This window comes from Diplotaxodon limnothrissa, linkage group LG14 (assembly GCF_057381915.1).
Source record: "Diplotaxodon limnothrissa isolate DT_005_m linkage group LG14, D_limnothrissa_male_GT1.1, whole genome shotgun sequence".
Taxonomy (NCBI): Eukaryota; Metazoa; Chordata; class Actinopteri; order Cichliformes; family Cichlidae; genus Diplotaxodon; species Diplotaxodon limnothrissa.
The window spans coordinates 5,083,926-5,104,297 of record NC_140609.1 but is presented as its reverse complement, the minus strand read 5'-3'; the positions used below and the strand labels follow the sequence as shown (position 1 = coordinate 5,104,297).

Here is a 20,372-nt window from a genome sequence, read left to right as displayed (position 1 = left end):
ATTTTCTTTCACAGATTCACCGGTCAGAATCACTTTACACACAACAATAATAATAATAATAATAATTATAATAATAATAATAATACATTTTTTTTGGAGGGTGCTCTTCTAAAAGCCAAGGTTACCTTACAAAGAGAGAAAAACATATCAATAAAACAGTAGATTAAAATAAATTAAGATACAAAAAACAAATAAACAAGATTTGACAACAAGATCTGTATTAAAGTGAGTAAGCCAGGTTAAACAAGTATGTTTTGAGCTATGACTTAAATAAGGGAAGGGGATCTATATTTCTTATGACTGGAGGAAAGGGCAGTTGACTGGTCCAGACCACTTTGAGCTGGGAGGCATGAAAAGAGAAAAAGAGAAAAAGACTAGGTGCAAGCTTTTTAGATTCTGTTCATAGAGGGATATTTATTGGACAACCACTCTCTGGTCTGGTTCATAGCAGGGCAGTCAGCAATGCATTTATTCTGTTCCTTATACTGTTCTGGCACAGATGCACCTTCATAGACAGCGGCAACAACAAATGTGGTGCTGGACAGAGGGAACAGAGTACTTTTGAGTTTGTAGGTCATGGAGTTATGGGCATATTCCACCCAGAAAAGCTAGAAAATCCAAAGAGATAGCTTAGTAGATGTAATACAGCAAAAAGTGGCCTCATGCTCTAGATTAGCCAGCGCCACCTGTCGATTAGTCTGCAGTTGAAAACCAGAAGAGAGGCTGACCTGGGCCCCAAGTTTGGAACACAACTCCTTCCAGACACGAGCTTTGAACTGAGGCTCCTGGTCGGAGACAATATCCTCAGCGAATGCATGCAAGCGAAAAACACTTTGAAGTTGAGCAGTCTCAAGTTTTAAGGAGAACTATGAAATGGACAGCTTTGGAAAAAATATCACTAATAGTTAATATTACAGTATTACATGAGGGTGGTAGTTGTGTGACAAAATGAAACACAATATGTTCCCAAGAATGACCCAATGTGGGTAATAGCTTTAATAACCTGGTAGGTGGAGAACTGGAGGTTTTGTTGCATGAAAGAAGCAGTTAGATTCTCAACCTGATAGCAAGTGAATCTGGCAGTATGAGCCCAGTGAATCACTTTCCTCTGACCTTGGAAGGACCATGCAGAGATGTTTGAAGGGGCGGGTGCTCAAAGTTAAAAAGGGGCACATAGAACCAGGCTGAATAACAACAACCGACATGCATGAAGAGTCTAATATGGAATCGCATCATACTATATCTTTGTGATCACGTGGAGACAATGCAAAGCAAACCTAGCCTATGTTTTAGCTGATGGCATACAATGTTGCTGTTAAAGGGTTGCTGGTGGTGCTCATGCTGATAGTGCTGGAGGGCGGGACTGTGTTGATCTGAGACTGTAGACATTAAAAAGTCCATAGGAGAGATGGTAGCTGATTAAACAAGTGTTATGAGATAAAAAATATAATGCAAAGATTGGTGACAGCACTTGGAACCATATGGTGATGAAACTGATGAAAAAAACTGTGGAAAATAAACTTGCCTCTGCCTGTGACTCACTCTCTTCCTCCTTCCATCTCCTCATCTGATCTGTCACTCTCCACTTGTGGTCCATCTGAGAACAAGGCACAATTTGCTATTGCATTAATCTATTATTTAATTGTCCACACTTAACAACTCTTGCACCTAATCCTTAATAAAGTAATGATAGAAACATGTTATAGAACCATAACATTGCAGTTGTGTTTATTATTGATTTCATTCTTGAATACCTCTGCAATTCAACAACTGGTACATGTGTTAATGTTACCTGTGCTCTTTTAATCCAGCTGGTGAGGTGCTCCAATACCTTTAGCAACCTCACATAGCTCCTTTTGTAGCTGTTTCCTCCCCCTGTCCTTACAGGGCATATCTGGTCAATGAGTAATAATTTTTAAAAAATCTATACACATAAAACACACACATGCACACACAATGACATTTTTACCTTCTCCAGAAGACTATATGTACTATGGCCACAGGTTTGCATCATAGCGCTGATCCACATCCTTCCCTTATTATTTATTCCTAGTGCTATAATAATTAAGTAATGAGAAATTTAATAAAAAGTAATAAATATAAAATACTGTATTTATAATGATTCAATTAGTTTCACTATCCACTCTGTGCTAGGCAGATGGGTGAGCTTATTACACATTTAAACTGTAGAGATACAATAATTTTGCTGCTGTAAAATCAGCATTTTTGTCATATTTGAAATATAAATCTAATATATTTAATTGGCGTCTTAATGTATTTTCTTTAAAACTGTGTTGTTTTTAAATATCATTATTATAATAATTCATAATTATGTCAAAATTCATTCTGGATAGTTTGGTTGTTGTTGTTATTGTTAATAGTGAAATATAAGCCCCCCAGAAAGGCAGGGAACAGCCCTGTATCTTACTGTAAAACCAAATATGTTCCCTAAAACAGTGGACAGTGCTACAGGCCCATGACACCCTTACCCAGTTAGTTAGCGGCTAATGATCACCACTATTGCAGTTAATAAAAGGACAGGTAATGTTTGTCACACTGTTGTGCACACAGCACACTCATTTGTTTCAATCCGTCAGTTCCCACAAGACACCTTACCACCATGTACATAATAATGGAAGAGGACGGTTTCTTTCTTCTCTGGCAACAGTTAAGAGAGAATTTTGTGTCTGTCCAAACAACCAGTGGATACTCTGTCCCCTCCAACCAATGCCTCAATTCTTCCATTGCCAGCTAAATAGAGAGCAATTCCTGTTTACCAAAATCATAGTTTCCTTCTGGAGCACACAGATTTATTTTACCTTCAGACTGCTGAGAAACCACAGCCCTGACCCCAGGATCCAAGGCATCCACCTCCATAATGAATGGTTGTGTGGTGGCCCACCAAAGGGCTCCACTCACACTCAGGTCGGGGGGAGGGGTTCTGCTGGTTTTTGGCGCAATGTGTCCAGTTGTAGTTTGGAGATGAATAAAGTCGGAATGGAAAGTTACAGCTCCTGTGTCGTCTGTACAATACCTCCACAGTTGGAGAGATCAGGCTGGAAAAGGATCCAGCATTGTTGGGATCCAATACCAAGTAAAATTCAGGCTGGTATCGATACCAATACTTTGCATAAGTACAACGTTTTCGATAGAGAGTTGTTGGCATTGATCAGAGGACCCGGTGGCGCCAGTCTCCGGCAGCCTCGCCTCTGTCAGTGTGCCCCAGGGCAGCTGTGGCTACAACACCAGTGTGTGAATGGGTGGATGGCTGTATGTAGTGTAAAGCGCTTTGGGGTCCATAGGGACTAAGTGCGCTATACAAATTCAGGTCATTTACCATTTGCGTAAAAACTTGATGTGTTTGGTAAATAAAAATAAAAAGTAGTGTATTTCAAACCGTATTCGGAAATACAACTGTATGACTACAAGACATCAGACTATTGTTCTTCTTGCTTAATTATGAAGTAAAGCTGAGAAAAAACATTATAGATACATGTCATTGTCTATTTATCTTATGTATGAAATATTTTGAGTTTTTTAAAGCATACAATGACCGTTTTACTGTATATTTTATATATACCTAGTCTATATAATACGCTGTAAATACTCTGCAATTTGAACAAATGGGATTCTGCAGTTTTAAGAATGCGGCGAATTCCCGTCATTTGAACACAATGCCTAGACACAAAGTCTCTCCTCCTCCTCCAGTTCGCCTCATCATATTCTGTTACAATTTACTTTTGTTTGTGTTTGACAAGGTTTGTGGCCTTGCCACATGTGTCACAAACCGCATCTTTGCTTTTTGTGGAGCTCAAATAGCCCCATACTTATGATAGAAAACTGAACTAGCGCGCACACGTGAGCCGTGATGCATTTATACAGTCGTATTTCCCAACTCACTGTGATAGGCAGAAGAAGTAGTTCCTATTCAGACAATCCAATAATATAGTTACTTTCCACTGTGTTCTTGTAAATTATAAGCTACAAATTTACCCTAAATTACTATAATATCGATAATGTAATAGGAAAGTCGATTCTGGAACATAAATGTCTGGTATCGGAAGAACCAATATTTCAGTATCAATGCGCACAATTTGACCATTCAAGGCACCCGTACTATAATCGCATGACAGCATCCGAACGGGTTGTTTCGACAGTGTTGCAAACAATGGTCAACTTTAATGCAGATTTTTTCTAGAAAAGGGGAATTATATAGCTAGATCTGTCGACGAAAAGCTCCACATGGCAGGTAGTAGACTAGAGAGATTTGGAACGGTATTCACAAGGTAAGACCAATGTTTACGCTTTTTATCAAGTAATGATGAAGCTAATGTGGCTTTTAGCTGTATCCACAATGTCGATGATGGTGATACTATTTCCGGCACTATAAAGAGTCTTTAGTTGGTACAGTATATGTGCCAGCCTTGGGCAGTAATACGTGTTTTATTCAGCCAACACGTGGGTTTACAACTATTAAAATAATTTAATTAATCAAGAAACATTATTCACGGGAACTGTGACCCTTTAAAAAGGGGGCGACGTGATGACGTCATCGGCATGCGACCAGTTTTGCGACATTAAAAGCTCTGCTCTCTATCTGATGCGCCGAAACAGCGCTTGCTGGATCCTGATAAATATTGCAAATACGTGTACCTAGTTAGCGTTAAAATTCTTACAAACATATTTATTACATTCTTGAAATAATGTGATCATGAAATAGTAATGTGGGAGTTTGAGTTTTTAACAAATAAATAACAAACAAACAAAATAACAAATACAAATAAATAAATGAAGATAGATAGGGAGACAAAATATGGAGATTTGAAACAGGGATGTGTGCAAACGAGCTATAGCTTAATATGCTGGCTTAATATGATATATATATATATATATATATATATATATATATATATATATGTATATATATATATATGTATATATATATGTGCAGCTGGATAGCGTAGTGGTTAAACTACACTCCTTTGGAACAGAGGATCGCAAGTTCGATTCCTGCCTGGGGCGTCTGTATCCAGTAAGGGTCCTAAGGCTAGACCCCCTATGCTAAGCAAGCCTACCGCAGACATGAGCGAGACAGATAAATATGAAGGCATGCCGGCTCGGACGTCGCCCGGATCAACAAGGTCCGCGTCAGGTGTTGAGGAACCAGGGCACCCTGACGAAAAGTGGGCTACTGGAACAAGAAGGCATCGGTGGGCAAGGGACGAAAACAGGGCGTTGTTGGAATTCGGAGCACTAGGTGCGGTGACTCCCAAGCTAGGCGAGTGGCTCCAGCAGATCCCGGGAATAACATCGGAGATCTCTGTCCAGAAGAGCGCAGTCCTGGGAACAGCTAAGATACTGCGCAGGACCCTCAAGCTCCCAGGCCTCTGGTAGAGGACCCGAGCTTGAAGGATAAACCGCCCGCAGGGGGCGCGCTGGGTGTTTATATATATATTATTACTACTGTCAAAAATAGGTCATCTGTTCAGGAGTCTGATGGCAGTGGGGAACAAGGGGTTGTTGACTCTGGATGTTCTGGATCTCTCACTTCTGAACCTCCGCCCCGAGAGCAGAAGTGTGAACAGTCTGTGTTCGGGGTGTGTGGAGTCTTTGAGGATGGAGGCAGCTCTCCTCTGGACTCTGCGATGGTAGATGCTCTGCAGAGAGGACAGCGGAGTCCTGATGAACTTCTCCACAGTTGTTATCACTCTCTGCAGGCGTTTGCAGTCCATAGCAGTAGTGCTGCCATACCATGCAATGATGCAGCTGGTCAGTATGCTCAATACAATGCAGCTGTAGAACCTGCTGAGGATCTTGGCCAACATACCAAAATTCCTCAGCCTTCTCAGGAAATACAGCTGCTGCTGAGCATTCTTGACCAGCTGTGTGGTGTTCAGTGACCAGGTGAGGTCCTCAGAGATGTAGACGCCCAGGTACCTAAAGCTGCTCACCCTCTCCACTTCAAGGCCCCCTGATAAACAGGCCTCCTCTTCTTCCCCGTGTCCACTATTATCTCCTTTGTCTTGTCAGTGTTGAGTGTGAGGTTGTTGTCCTCACACCATGACACCAGACCGGTGTCTCTCCTGTAAGCCGCTTCGTCCCCCCCAGTGATGTGACTGATCACTGCAGTGTTGTCTGCGAACTTCAAAATGATGTTACTTTGTTGGAGGTGACAAAGTCGTGGGTGTACAGGGTGTAGAGGATGAGACTGAGGACGCAACCTTGTGGAATGCCAGTGTTTGTAATAATGCTGGCTTTAGTCCTGTTGCCAATCCTGATGGACTGGGGCCTGCCAGTCAAAGTCCTGTAGCCAGTCACAAGCAGCAAACATTAAAAATCATGGGATGTGAGAGATGACTTGGTAAAAAATATCTGACTTTATTTTATTTTTAAAGCATAAACAACTTGTGCAAAAAGAGTTTCAGTATTAGAAGTTGTAATGCCATCCTTTGTAAAGCATTCTCCTGTACAGTTAATGATAAGGAATTGTGTGTTTTCACATTATCAACAGGGTTAGAGACCTGATACGCTCTGGAGTCATAAAGCCAAAGGAAAAACCTCTCTGGTATGATGTGTACAAGACTTTTCCACCAAAGAGGGCCCCACTTCATGTGAAACCAGTTACCAGCCCTTCTGCTAAGAAACAGGAAATTGTGCCTGAAATCTTCTACAGTGAGGATAAAATTAGAACGTAAGTTCATGGCACACTCATGGCAACGAAAATAACTTTTTCCCTATATCTGAAGGCTCCTTTATAAATATTGTGAAAACGGCACCTTAGCACACACATAATATACATTTCTGGCTTTATCAGTCTCTCAGATTGATAGCATTCATTTAAAAGTCGGAAGCGGAGCATCTAAGAGACTGGTATTCAGATACTCTATTTGAATTCTTTGAGAATAAGTTTCTGTTCACAGTAACAACATGCAAAGTATTATACTTCATACATTATCCTGAAATGCATGTTACATTATTCCATATGCAACCTGGTCCATGGGCTAGGTTCATTTATATTATTATAATTAAAAATTTATTTCATTTTGATTACATATAGTTCCTTCAAGTGCAAGATGAGCCAGTTCACTGAAGATTGATAAGTCATCAAATTATGCAACAAGAAAGGGAAAAAATCACCTGAAACATTGCTAAGATAAGATAAGATAACCTTTATTAGTCCCACACGTGGGAAATTTGTTTTGTCACAGCAGAAAGTGGACAGTGCAAAAGTTATGAGGCAAAAATTAGAATACAATAAGAATAAATACAGTACACAACTGTACAGAATAGAATAAAATACTATATACAGTAGAATAAAATAAAATAAATATACAATAAGATAAAAATAGAATACAAATACAAATACTATATACAACTGAGTAAAAATACAACGATGACAGTAAGGATTACTAATACCTACTTGTTGCCTTTTGAATGGGCGCTGTAAAAAAGAAGAAAAAAAAAACTCTGTTCTGTAAAGTAAAATGTTAAATGTCTCGACTGAGAGAGGAGAAATGAATGGTTATTTGTCACAAAAAATGAATATGAATATGCCATAGGTCCACTTTGTTTCCTAAATAAATAACACTACACAGAAATGGGAGAAATATTCTTCAGATGTTAACCCAGATTTTTTTTCTTATATAAATACAGGAATATAGACAAAATACATGTAGTTTGCATATTCTTCTTCCTCTTTTTTTCTACCAAAACCATAATTCTGATCAGCACAGAGTGGACACATGTTTTGGGCATTTAGTCTTGGTTTGGAACAATTTTACATTTTAAACAGTGATAACTAAGTGTTGATACTAAGTGAAATATTTTTGTAGGCCTCACTAACTTCTAACTTGTGTTGTTTTTGGGGTTTTTTTGTTTGATTTTTGTTTTTGCTAGGGGATTCTATGAGCAGTATGGGAGAGGTTTGCGGGCTCTTGATCTCTCCAAATCAAACTTTGTTTCTACATGTCAGAGGTATGTTTGACTGTGTTCAGAATAGGGCTGGGCGATATGGCCTAAAATCCATATCACGGTATAATTTGAAGCATATGCGGTAACGATATATATATCGCGGTATATTATTTTCTTCTGCATAATGTATTTTACACACTATAAGGCACACTTAAAATCCTTTAATTTTCTCAAAAATCGACAGTGCGCCTTATGTGTGAATTCTGGTTGTGCTTACTGACCTTGAACCGATTTTATGCAGTACATGGCGCGCAGAAATCTGTCATAAATGCTTTAGTACGACGTGCGGCTTCATAGTAGTAAGCTATGAAGCCGCACCGCTTGATGGATTGCCGGAGCATTACGGCTGCCGTAGTCAGGAGCCTCGCGGAGGAATCTGGGTCCTAAACTCCGTCCTCTTCAGGTCCCAAAGTCAAATGAACACTGCGGCATCACTGAGAGTTAGAAAGTGTCTAAATTCTTTCATCTTTAATAAAATGATCAGCGTTGCTGCTTTACCAGGTATAACAATCAAGTTTAACATCCAGGCATCCATGAAAACAGAATTTATTAAATTCAACGGAGTTAGAAGTTAGCAGGAAGTTAACTCGCTAGTTTCCACCTAAACATGATATAGCATGTTCTGACTGAGAGATTTCTGAAAAAATTAAAAAGTACAGCTCTGCTATCACTTCCAACATAAATGAAGACAGAAAACTAAACAGCAGTGACATTTGTAGGGTTACTGAAGTTGAGCTAGCTGGTATGTAACGATATGCTATGTGATTGCTAGCAAAACAGCTATGTTAGCATAACATTAGCACAGTGAAGCTGAAGGATGGCCGCTAACCCTTTTCCACTCGATAAAAGTTAACGTGAGGGTTTCTGGTGGTTAGGGACAAATGCAATTGCATGGCAGGATGCTATAAACGGACCAAACTTCAGTCAGGAGAACAACTGAGATAATCCATCCACAATACGAGGTTAGTCATTAATATACTGCAACAACATGGGAACAGAGCAGCTGCGAGAGAATTCAGCCTTAATGAATCAATGGTAGGGAAGTGGAGGAAGCAAAATTTTTGGCTTTCCCCATCTTCCAAAAGTGCTTCGTCTCTTTGCTATTACTGTCGCCCGGCATAATTTGCAGATGATGATGTTGTTTGTAGCCGCTGCGATGCTTTCGACCCAAATAGCCGCAGCTTGATGACACCATCAACATGCGCTATCGCGGTAGAGCGCTATAATCAAAATCTCTACCGTTGGCCAAATTTATATCGTTTCTACCGTATACCGTTTATACCGCCCACCCCTAGTTCAGAATAACACACACAGTACTCCAGTCTTTCTGAAAACCTTTTAAAATTGTCTCTGGATATTAGATGCTTTTAAACTCATTTTCAATCTATTACTTGCATTTTTGTTTAGCAGTTTATCAATAATCTATGACTCATTCAAGTAGAGCTTGGTGACAAATGGTTCATGGCCAGTAGAAATTCAACATCCATGTTTTGACAGAGAACACAACAAACCAGTGACTAAGGGTTTAGGGTTTAGGGACTAAGTGACTAACCCTAACCCCACAATGCCAAAGCAATCATGTAGTTGGAATAAAGTTTGATCACATCATGTTAGGTTGATACACAGATCTTAGAAGGGGGGCAGCCACCAGCAGAGCATGTGTTAAAGCTTAGGCTACTGCAGTTGTACACATCAGTACAATGTGAGGACAATAAAAGACAAAAGGACAACAGAAACTTTTAAGGAATACTTGAGTGACGTTACTGAATATGAGACCCCAACAAACAAGGCTCAAAGACAAGGACATTGTTGAAAAGAAGGGTCAGAGGAATTCAGTAGTGTGAAGAACCAGTTTTAGCATACATTGCAACTGTGTCAAAAGCAAATGGAAGTAACGCCATGAATCATTTTTACTACACATACACCTACCATTCGTAAGTTAAGTTAAATCTATGAAAAATGCAACGATAACAGTTTGACAGGCAATTTTCACACTCTTCCTCTTATCTTTTTAATCCCGCAGGTTTGTTGACAAGTACAGAGAGTTAAAAAGCCATGGCATGCTGGATAAGTCCTCTTTGTTTGAAGAGACTGGGAAGGCTTTACTTAAAGAAGGTATCATCCTGAGAAGGCGAGGAGCTGCTCCTGTAAGACTCTTGTTATAATTATTACTTTGGGTTCCTACAAAAATGTTGTTTGCCCTGTTTTGACATGGTCACATTTTTGCCAGCTGCAAACTATGTTATGCCAGTCAGCTAAATTATGTAGTCGTGTGAAAACGAAAGGTTTTTACTAAAGAAAAAGGTGCCAAGTACATCCAAAGATTCATCTAACCAGTCAAAAGTTTGGTCACACCATCTCATTTAATAGTTTTTCTTTATTTTTACCACTTTTACATTTTAGAAACATACTAAAGAAATCAAATATATGAAGCAAGATATATAGAATTATGGAGCAAAGGGGAAAAAAGATAAATAACTCTAAATATATGGTATATTTTAGATTCCTGAAAGTAGCCACTCTTTGTTGGCATTGCTGCAAACCCCTGGCATTTTCTCAAAGAGCTTCATGATGTAGTCACCTGAAATGGTTTTCACTTCACAGATGTGCCTTGTCAGTGTTCATTTTTGGAATTTCTTGCCTTCTTAATGGGGTTGGGACCATCAGTTGTGTTGTGCAGAGGTCAGGGTCGTACACAGCTCAGAGCCCTATTTGACAACTGTTAGCTGATTGGTTCTTTCCATAATATGAATTCTAAGTAAAGAGAAATGACAGTCCATCATAACTTTTAAGAACTGAAGGTCAGTCAGTCTGGAAAATTGCTAAAACTTTGAACGTGTCCCCAAGTGCAGTCGCAAAAGCCATCAAGTGCTATGACAAAACTGGCTCACATAAGGACCGCCCCAGGAAAGGACAACCAAGAGTCACCTCTGCTGCTGAGGATAAATTAATCAAAGTCAAACGTCACTGTCTCATCTGCTGTTCACAATATTAAATGGTGATCTTAAAGAGGTTATGGACAATTTTGTCCATGCTTGGTGGAAAAAGAAATGCTTAGGAGCCCCTGAAATGATACCCAGGAAGTGACTACAAGAAGAGGGTGAAAGATTGTCTGAAGCAGTTACAACAAGACAAACCCCTTGACCAGACCTCCTACCACAGGCTACACCCAGGGGAAGCTACACCAAATCTGTATTGTTTACTGAAGAAGGATAAACAGGGTGTGCCTTTAAGACCAATTGTCTGTATGATCAGCTGGGTCACCTATAAAATCACAACGTTTCTGGCTTCGATCCTCAACCCATTGGTAGGCAGCTCTGAACACCACATCCAGAACAGTTTGGATTTTGTTGAGAAGGTGAGAGATGTCACTATGGAGGCAGATTGAACAATGGTCTCACATGTTACATCTCTCTTACTTGTGTTCCATTCAGTGAAGCAGTGGGGATAGTTTGTCAGAGATTATGGGATGACCACTGTCAGCACTGGCCAAGTGTGTTTGCTCTTGGAACTGTGTCTTCATTCCATATAATTCATGTATACGGGTCAATGCTACAGCAGAAAAATGGGTGTGCAATGGGTTCCTGAGTGGGTTCTCCTTGACTCCCTGCTCAAACCAGCGTTCGTCCCTGTTTAGCCAGAGGTTGTTTGGTTTCCCCAATGTCTAAATCATATCAATTCTTCTGGCACTGGCAATGGGAGACCCAATCCTTGGGGTAGACCAATCTTTGGCACAGCGTATTTTGGTGTTTAAAAGCCACTGAAACGCTGTGTTTAGAATAAATGCGTCTTAATTGTTTCAATACTTTTTCTCCTGTGAAAAAGGCCTAACCCAGGGATTTCTCTGGATGAAGGGAAAGTGAGGGGAAGTTAAACTCATTTTTTGTTTCAGAAATGTCTGAAATTATTTTCTTTGACTAGTTCTTGTCATAAATTACTATAGCCACTTTTTCTTAAACCAGCAACTTTGTCAGGTAATGGATTAAATTCATTTTATTCTTCACCTCAAAACTCACCTCGAAAAGGGAAAAAGTTTGCTTGCTTTTTTGCTTTTATTACAAAATAAAAACAAAAATATAAAGAGAGAGAGAGATTACTAATTCACAAGTACAAACACAGTTTTGTTTTGATTATTGCATATTATCATTGTGTTGCTTTTATTCTGCAGGTTTTGGCCGAGTCCAGGGATCCTGTGCTTGACCTGAAACTGATAGACATGTTGGCAGAGCAGCAGTCCGCTGGGACTGACACAACGAAGACAACAGAAGATAAAAATTCATAGATCACAGTAGCTCAAGAATCATTTGGTGAACTGCATATTTTCTCTCTTACCAGCTGTTATGATCAATTTATTTCTGTTTTTGTTTCTGACACCCAACAATTGTCTGTTTTTAATTTCTTGAAAGCCCATTGCACACTGCACCAGCGGCAGCATGTTGCCATTAAAGATTCAATGGCGCTATAAATCATGTCAGTGCAGGTGAAAAGTTACAAAAAAAAACCCAGAAAAGAATGTTATAAGTATTTAGAGGTCTTATGTCTGGCAATAAAACACATTGTTATAACATGTAGAATTGTTGTGAAATTATTGTAATAGTTTTGAACTTTTCTGATCTGAAATTTCCCAAGTTTTTTTTAGTTTTTGTGGTTTGCACCTCATCTATCTTGCCTTCTTGCTGACCTGGAAATTAATTTCTGCGTAACATGTTGAATGATGCCTCAATACCTACAAGCACCACGTGGACAGAGGAGGAAGCGAGTATGCACAGGGTGTATCCTTTGCACATTAACTTTAAATATATAAAATAGTCTTACAGCTTGAATTCGGGAGAACTATGCCAACAGCTACTTTATCATATCTATAAGTTGTTTTGGTTGTTAAGATGATCAACTGCCTTTAAACTTTGGCCTTCATTTTGTGTGTGAGAGAAATTATTGGGTCTTTTGTAAGATGGTACTACACTGAGAATTTAATTAAAAGTCGCCCTTAAAATAAAGCATATCATCAGTTCAGTTATGCCAAAGAACACAAAATGCAGAGAAACAATGCAATAGTTTTAATGCAGCTGTGCCATTCATCTTTTGACATAATTTAGCTGCAACAAAAGGATGGCATTAATTCCTGTTAACTCTGCCTGTTTCTTATGTCTTCTTTGCACCTTCCAAACCTCGAGGAGAGGGACAAGTTACAAGGAAAGAAATCGAGGATGTACAGACTGAGAAAGAGGAAAACAGTTTGAACTAAAAGCACTCACTTGGCCGGACCTGTCTTTATTTGGGGACATAGAATGTTTGTCCACTGTTTGTAAACTACTGCTGGTTTTAGCCTGATATAAACTCAATAGCCACTTTGTTAGATATACCTGTTCAGCTTCTCAGTGGAAAACAGGGCTCTGTTGTCCTATTCTAGAAAACCAAAAAAAACGCATTGGTTTGGGTACGTGGATGACACCTGGGTGAAAATCAAATGTCAGGATGTACCACAATCACTGATCACATCAAAATAGATAAACATCAGGTTGAGCAGGGAGAATATGAAAAATGACAAGCTAGCTTTTCCAAAAGTATTGGTAATATTTAAAAGTCCAAGATGGTGCCATCTCTCGGTTCATTTTTAATTTCTATTTGCCAATTCGTCTGATTGGGACCCGATGAATGTAAAAACAAAGAATTACAAGATTTTTTTTTTTTTTACCTGATTTTTGTTCCTGAGAAAAATTAGATCCACATATGAGGACATTCATTTTAAATTTTGATAGAACAGTGGCAGTATAACGTCCTCGTAAGTGGGTACCAGGCCCAAAATGTGATGTCCACATAGGTGGATGCCAGGTCCTAGGAGGTTAATATCCGTGACTCAATGCTGATCCTCCCCTGCATTGCCAGCGATTTGGAGGACTCCCACCACCTCTGTTGTTGGTACCAGAGGAACTGCATCGACGTGATCCACCTTGGAATCTTTCGAAACAGAAGGGCTGTAGAAGTGGTTAAAATACGTGGCATGTGTGTACGGGTTAGATCTTAGATGTGGTGGATCCTTGCCATCGGTGATCCTGCCTTTTTAGACCTTTTTCTGCCCTCAGACAGCGCTGCCAGGGGAGGAAGACAGGACAAAGATATACTGTGGAAGAAAGCCAGAGATAAATAATAACTAATAATCAAGTACATAGAGGTGTATAAACAAATGCATATCGAGTGAAAAAGGGGACTGAAGAAGAAACAGTGTATCATGGGAATCCCCCAGCAGCCTAGACCTATTGCGTAACTAAGGGTGGGTTTAGGGTCACCTGATCCAACCCTAACTATATGCTTCAGCAAAAAGGAAAGTTTAAAGGTAAATCTTAAAAGTAGAGAGGGTGTCTGTCTCCTAAACCCAAACTTGAAGCTGATACTACTTCTACCACCTTCTAATGATACTACCTAAGAGAAGCACATATAATGTAAACAGACCTAGTCCTGGGCGCCTACCATACAGATCAGAATGTAACGTTTGAATCTAATGATCCACTGGTGCAGAAATTGGGTGTCATCAGGACGCTATAACATAGAGCTAACAAAATTCCCACAGCGACAGCGGCCAGGGAAGTAGAAGAACATCATATCTGAGTAAGTGTAGTTATCCCAGCCAGACAAAGCTGGAAAGGTACCTAAGGAATGCTCCAGGAGAGAACAACAATCTAAACAAAAACTTTTAGTGATCCCTTATGTGCCAGGGGCATTGGAACAGAGACATAATTTTCTCAAAACACTGCATCTCTGTGGATTTCAAACCAAACAACCTTTGGCTAAAGAGCACAATATAGAAGAGACTCTGCAGTCTAGTTAAACCTACAGACCAGTGGCAACTCTTTCAATGATGACATTCTAAACAGGCAGGAAGCAGGCACTTTGTTCCAGAGTGGAGGCCATTTATTTAGGCCATTCATTTAGTCCAAGCCTTGTGCCTGACACTTTTCAGGGAAAAGGGTGGTTTTTTATTGTCAAAGCGTTTTTTGTACAACATCTCTCATTCACCCATTCATACAACAACTTTTTTTGTATGAAGGAAGTGCTTTCTATCATCTGTCTGTCTTACACATTCATATTCCGATTAATGCATCAGAGAGCCCAAGGAGCAGCCAGGGGTCAAATCATGAGTCTTCTGATTAGTAAATGACCTGCTGGCCTATGAATTACTCAAGCATAAAAAGGTACCCAATACAAGGAAAGAACCATTGTTGTTCATTATTTGGGTGCTAGGAAGTAGAGCAAGTCATCTACTAGTTCAGTCCTTGGCTGCTCCCAGTCTGAATGTCAAATATCCTTGGGCAAGATACTAACCCCAAGTTGCTCATCGAAGCATCCATAAGATTAATAATGTGTGTGAATATTAGATAGGAAGCACTAAGAGCTAGCATAGAAATAAAGAAGCATACAGAAAAAGTGCTTGGGTGAATGGAGCATGTTGTATAAAAATGCTTTGGGTGCTCAGGTAGAATAGTAAAATGTTATATAAGAACAAGTCTATTTACCAAAATTAGTTCTAGAAATGCAGGAAAATCCTGTTAACTCATGCTCTATTACAGGTACAGCTGCTCTCTTACCATTACTACCAGATAAATTTGCATCTGTTAAATTGCACAAACACTTTTACCACTACTGCACCTGATTTCCCAGTCTCGAGGTCAGCCACCTCCATTTCCAACTCTACAAGGTACACACAGGCAGCTCTCAAAAATTAGACATTTTCTGCTCCATTGAAACTTAAAGGACTGTTGCGAATTGGAATTGCTTGTGGAATTTTGTCCACCCAATACCAAATTTTTGAACGTTCTAAGGTGCTGGTGAGTAAATAGCAGTGGTTTACAAGAATAGCTTAAACTGTCTTACTCTTTACTCTACTACTACCCTTCAAAATTCAGTGGGAATAGCTAGTTTGCTGTATGGTAACCAATCTACCAACCTCAAATTCTGCAAGGATTTTCTGAATGAATTCTCGTGAATAACATTAATCTAGACCAGGGGTAGGCAACTCCTCAAGTGCTGGTGTCCTGCAGGTTTTAGATCTCACCCATGTGTCAACACACCAGAATCAAATGATTAGTTCATTACCAGGTCTCTGGAGAACTTCAAGACGTGTTGAGGAGGTAATTTAGCAATTTAAATCAGCTGTGTTGGATCAAGGACACATCTAAAACCTGCAGGACACCGGCCCTCCAGGCCTGGAGTTGCCCACTCCTGATCCAGACACTTAAAGTACATTTAAGAATGTATTTTAAGTGGCAGAACAAATGAACAAACTGTTAATCACTTACCTGAGATGAAATCTGCTCAGCTGCTTTGAAAATAGCTTCTAATTGGTTCCTTCAATAACAGGATGGCTTCTCAGGAGTAAGGCCATCATGCAGTTCAGCATCCTTAATGGTTCTGCTATAAACTGGTAGGGGAGCCTTTCAGTGCATCCTTTCAGAGGAGGCTGGAGGAACTCTGAATGGTTGGAGGCACACAAACATGTATTCACATATTCCACAGTTATTTACAGTTTACCATTTTGATTTTCTCATCCCGTGGACAATAAAACACATGGATGCAGGTTTATTGTTAAATTTTGTAAAGCTTATTTAGCATATCCAGCTGCAGCCTCACTGTGATCCTGAACTGGAACTGCTGAAGCAGTTAAGATCATACATCAACTAACTGTATTTATCCAAACAGGCTGAACTAATCGAGGTTCACTGAATTAGAGACTTTAAAGAGTTTTTTCTATGTAGGAATGTGTCGTACTGATATACCTGCAAACTTGACAAAACTGCTGTTTTTCAGACTACATGTGTTAGGAGCTGGGATGGCATGTGTGCTTGCATTTCCTTTTTTGGAGCAGGTAGGCGAGGCAATGATCCTCAGGGTTCTCTAGGCACATCTGTGGAACATCATCAGATGGGCTATTTAAAGAGCAAATATCAGATTATTTTCTTAGCCTAAGTGGTAATGAGCCAGCCGTCTTTATATTTAACTACGTTCATCAAGGTATTCATGGATTCCCTCATTCTGTGTTTCCTGCCAGCTTGACTTCCCCATCTGCCAGCTCTACTATGCTTTGGATACATCAACTCAGGACCCCGCAACCCAGCTCACCCGCATGATCACTGGACCACGTCTGTCTCCACCACGGCTCCCTGCCCTTGCCCCAGTACAGAGTAAACATGTGACAAGTAAGCTCTCCTCAGGTACGTAAACTGCTCTCCTATGCCCTGTTTCGTTTACTCGCAAACCTCATGCTCCTTTTCCCTCTCTAGATAGTTAGAGTTTCCCACCAGCACATCTCCCTCGCCTCACCATCTTGTGTTTCCCATGACTACACTGTAAAAAAAAAACCTGTTTCACTCCAGTTGTGGTTGTCTGAGTAATCTGTCCACTTTTATTTCACCTAACAACATGTAGCTATCCTTGTTTGTCAGTTTTATGTGACACAATTACTTCTTATGTTTGTTTTCTCATTGTTATAATTGGTAATTACTTACATTTTGATTAGATACTTTGAGTTCACAAATGATCCGATTACACAATTGGAATACAATGTGTCAATGCTGCAGGGGGGTTGACTATCCCAGCTGCCACAGGGCAAAGGCAGGACAGACTGCCAGTTTATGCACGGAGCTAACACAATGTATGTGATAGAAAATCCACTGAAATGTACAGCCTCACGATGCTGGACTTGGGATGAAACCCTTCATGCATGGTAAGGTGCTTCCTTCTCTTGATATCAGTGGGTTCTATCTCCTCTTTTGGCTAGCTTATTATCCCAGCAGAGTACCTGATCATGGGCAAGGCATAGGTGTTGATAGCCCGGATCTTGTTCTTACTGTTCAGCTGACTCCTCAAGAGTTGCCTGACCCTCTGCAGGCCCTCTGACCCTCTGGTTGCAGCTTTCTTAGCGGCCTCTTCATGGTTCCCATTTGCCTGTGGGATCCCCAGGTACTTGTAGCTGTCCTCTATGTCTGCAATGTTGCCTTCTGGCCATTTGATCCCGGCCCCGCTGGTGTTTTTATTCAAGATTTTACCGACTTTTTATCTTCCATTATTAAACTTGAGAAGGTCTTAATGATTGGGGATTTCAACCTCCACGTGGATGATCTTAGCTGTAGCATGGCCTCTGACTTTCTATCCATTACAGACTCTTTTAATTTTATTCAGCATGTCTCTGGACCCACCCATGTTAAAGGCCACACCTTGGACCTTGTGTTTTCTCTTGGCTTAGACATAACTAATGTGTGTGTTAAGGACGTACAAGTGAGTAACCATTCCTGTGTTACTTTTAATCTTAGCTTCCCTCTGTACACACCACCTTCTAATCTCATGTTCCATAAGCGGTTCATAAATCAGGATGTTGCTTTGAAGTTTTCTAATATGTTGGACCCTCATGTGATCAGTGGCTGCACTGATGCTGATGTTGCTACACAGTGTTTTAACAATCACTGCTTGGAAATTTTAAATTCAGTGGCACCTATGAAATCTGTCATTGTTGCCTCAAAAAGAGCTCATCCATGGATAAATGATGACGTAAGGAAGGTCAAAAGAATCTGTAGGAAAGTAGAACGCCTTTGGAAATCAACTAAATTCGAAGTTCACAGGTTCCACCTTAGGGAACTTTGGGTTTCCTTACATGAAACCATATCTGCTCTTGCTCTTGACGAAGGCGGTCACACTTTTCTCCTCTCCTCCTCCTCCTCTCCCTTAGCTTCCATGCTTAGCCTCTTATGTCCTTGTCTAGTCTCGTGTTTTTTGTATTACTTTTCCCTGGAACATTCTCTCACAGTCTGTTCTCTAAAACCTAAAAGAGGAATTATGGATTGGATCAACTGGTCCCTAAATGCAATTGACACCCCTTTCTCAACGAGAAGTTTGGGCTTGGGTGAGCCTGAGTGCTGAAGATATCTACCTATTCTGAACCATGGTAATAGGGTTCTGGCTGATCGGAGCTGGCTTGGACCTGTCTTTATCCTGTTTTCCTTCTCTCACCCCAACCGGTCGCAGCAGATGACCGCCGACCGCCCCTCTCTGAGCCTGGTTCTGCCCGACATTTCTTCTTGTTAAAAGTGAGTTTTTCCTTCCCACTGTCGTCAAAGTGCTTGCTCATAGGTGGTCACATGATTGTTGGGTTTTTCTTTGTATCTATTATTGTACGATCTACTGTACAATATAAAGCGCCTTGAGGTGGCTGTTATTGTGCTATATAAATTGAATTGAATTGAATTGAATTGAATTGAATTGAATTGAATTGAATTGAATTGAATTGAATTGAATTGAAATGAAATCAATCCAGGCAGTGCACAGGTTGGTCAGTCTAGTCTTGTAGTCTCAGCTGACTGCTCAGTCTACCTGTAGCTGGTATTGCCAATTCCTTTCTGTGCCCCGCTCATGTATTGAACCATGTGCAAGTTCATCTTAGCTCCTATGATGCCTGACAGGAGCTTCCATATAGTACTGAGGCTGGTTAGTGGCCGGTAGTTGGATGGGACCCTTCCGGAGGTCCTTGGGGATCAGGACCGTCCAGGCTTCGGTTAGCCATTCCAGGTGTCTCATCGACTAGCAGCTGGTTCATTTGTGCTGCCAGAAGTTCACGGAGTGCAGTCAGCTTCTTCAGCCAGTAGCCATGAACTATGTCAGGGCCTGATGCTGTCCCACTCTTCATACTGGAGGTCTGCTCTTTAGATCCACTAGCCACTGAGCATTGCCATTATGGGTTTCGTCCTTCTTAATGCTCTTCCAGTATTGCTCAGTCTCCACCCTTTGCGGGGCTGTTCTCATATTGTTCCCTAGGATTCCCATAGGTGGATTCCCATTCATTTGCTATGGCGGTCACTTTTCTGACCGGGAACACCACAGATCTAACAAAGTTGATTAAAACACTCAAAATTCAACGAAAGAGGTGCTCATCACTTTTATATGTTCAAGTGCATAGTGTGGAGGATGTCATAAGGACTCGAGGTAATCGGATGTAAAACACAATATTTATGAGTTTTTTCATTTGTAAATTGGTCGGATTTGACCCGAACACAACAGGAAGGTTAACTATATCTATATTTATCTTAAGATAAGATAAGACAAGATAAGATAACCTTTATTACTCCCATGCGTGGGAAATTTGTTTTGTTACAGCAGTGGACAGTGCAAAGTTACATAGAAACATTAGAAAAAAAAACATTGGAATAAGATATCAATAAGATACTGTACACAACTGTACACAATAGAATAGAATAAGATAAGATGCTATATACAATTGAGTAAAATACAACGATGCCAGAAAAGATTATTGCACTTAGTGTTATTGCACATGTGTGGATGTGTGTGTTTGATCAGTTAAAGTCTTTATTGTGGAGTCTGACAGCAGTGGGGAGGAAAGACCTGCGAAATCTCTCCGT

General features: G+C 40.3%; 1 protein-coding gene across 2 annotated transcripts; it reads left to right on the top strand.

The window, feature by feature from the left end:
• The first annotated feature begins 4,130 nt into the window (after positions 1-4,130).
• On the top strand, positions 4,131-12,518 carry mrps23 (mitochondrial ribosomal protein S23). Of its 2 annotated transcripts, XM_085370933.1 has the most exons (5): positions 4,131-4,286; positions 6,512-6,691; positions 7,897-7,974; positions 9,995-10,118; positions 12,140-12,518. In XM_085370933.1, exons 1-5 carry the CDS (start codon positions 4,243-4,245, stop codon positions 12,251-12,253), a joined length of 540 nt encoding a protein of 179 aa, XP_085227059.1. In that variant the 5' UTR covers positions 4,131-4,242; the 3' UTR covers positions 12,254-12,518. The 2 variants fall into 2 exon arrangements, with proteins under 2 accessions (XP_085227059.1, XP_085227060.1); XM_085370934.1 differs by lacking the exon at positions 7,897-7,974.
• The last annotated feature ends 7,854 nt before the right edge of the window (positions 12,519-20,372 follow it).

Coding starts and splice junctions, on each gene's coding strand:
- mrps23 (XM_085370933.1), top strand. CDS start 4,243: ATGGCAGGTAGTAGACTAGAGAGATTTGGAACGGTATTCACAAG. Junction 4,287..6,511: donor TTTGGAACGGTATTCACAAG/GTAAGACCAATG, acceptor CATTATCAACAG/GGTTAGAGACCTGATACGCT. Junction 7,975..9,994: donor TTTGTTTCTACATGTCAGAG/GTATGTTTGACT, acceptor TTAATCCCGCAG/GTTTGTTGACAAGTACAGAG.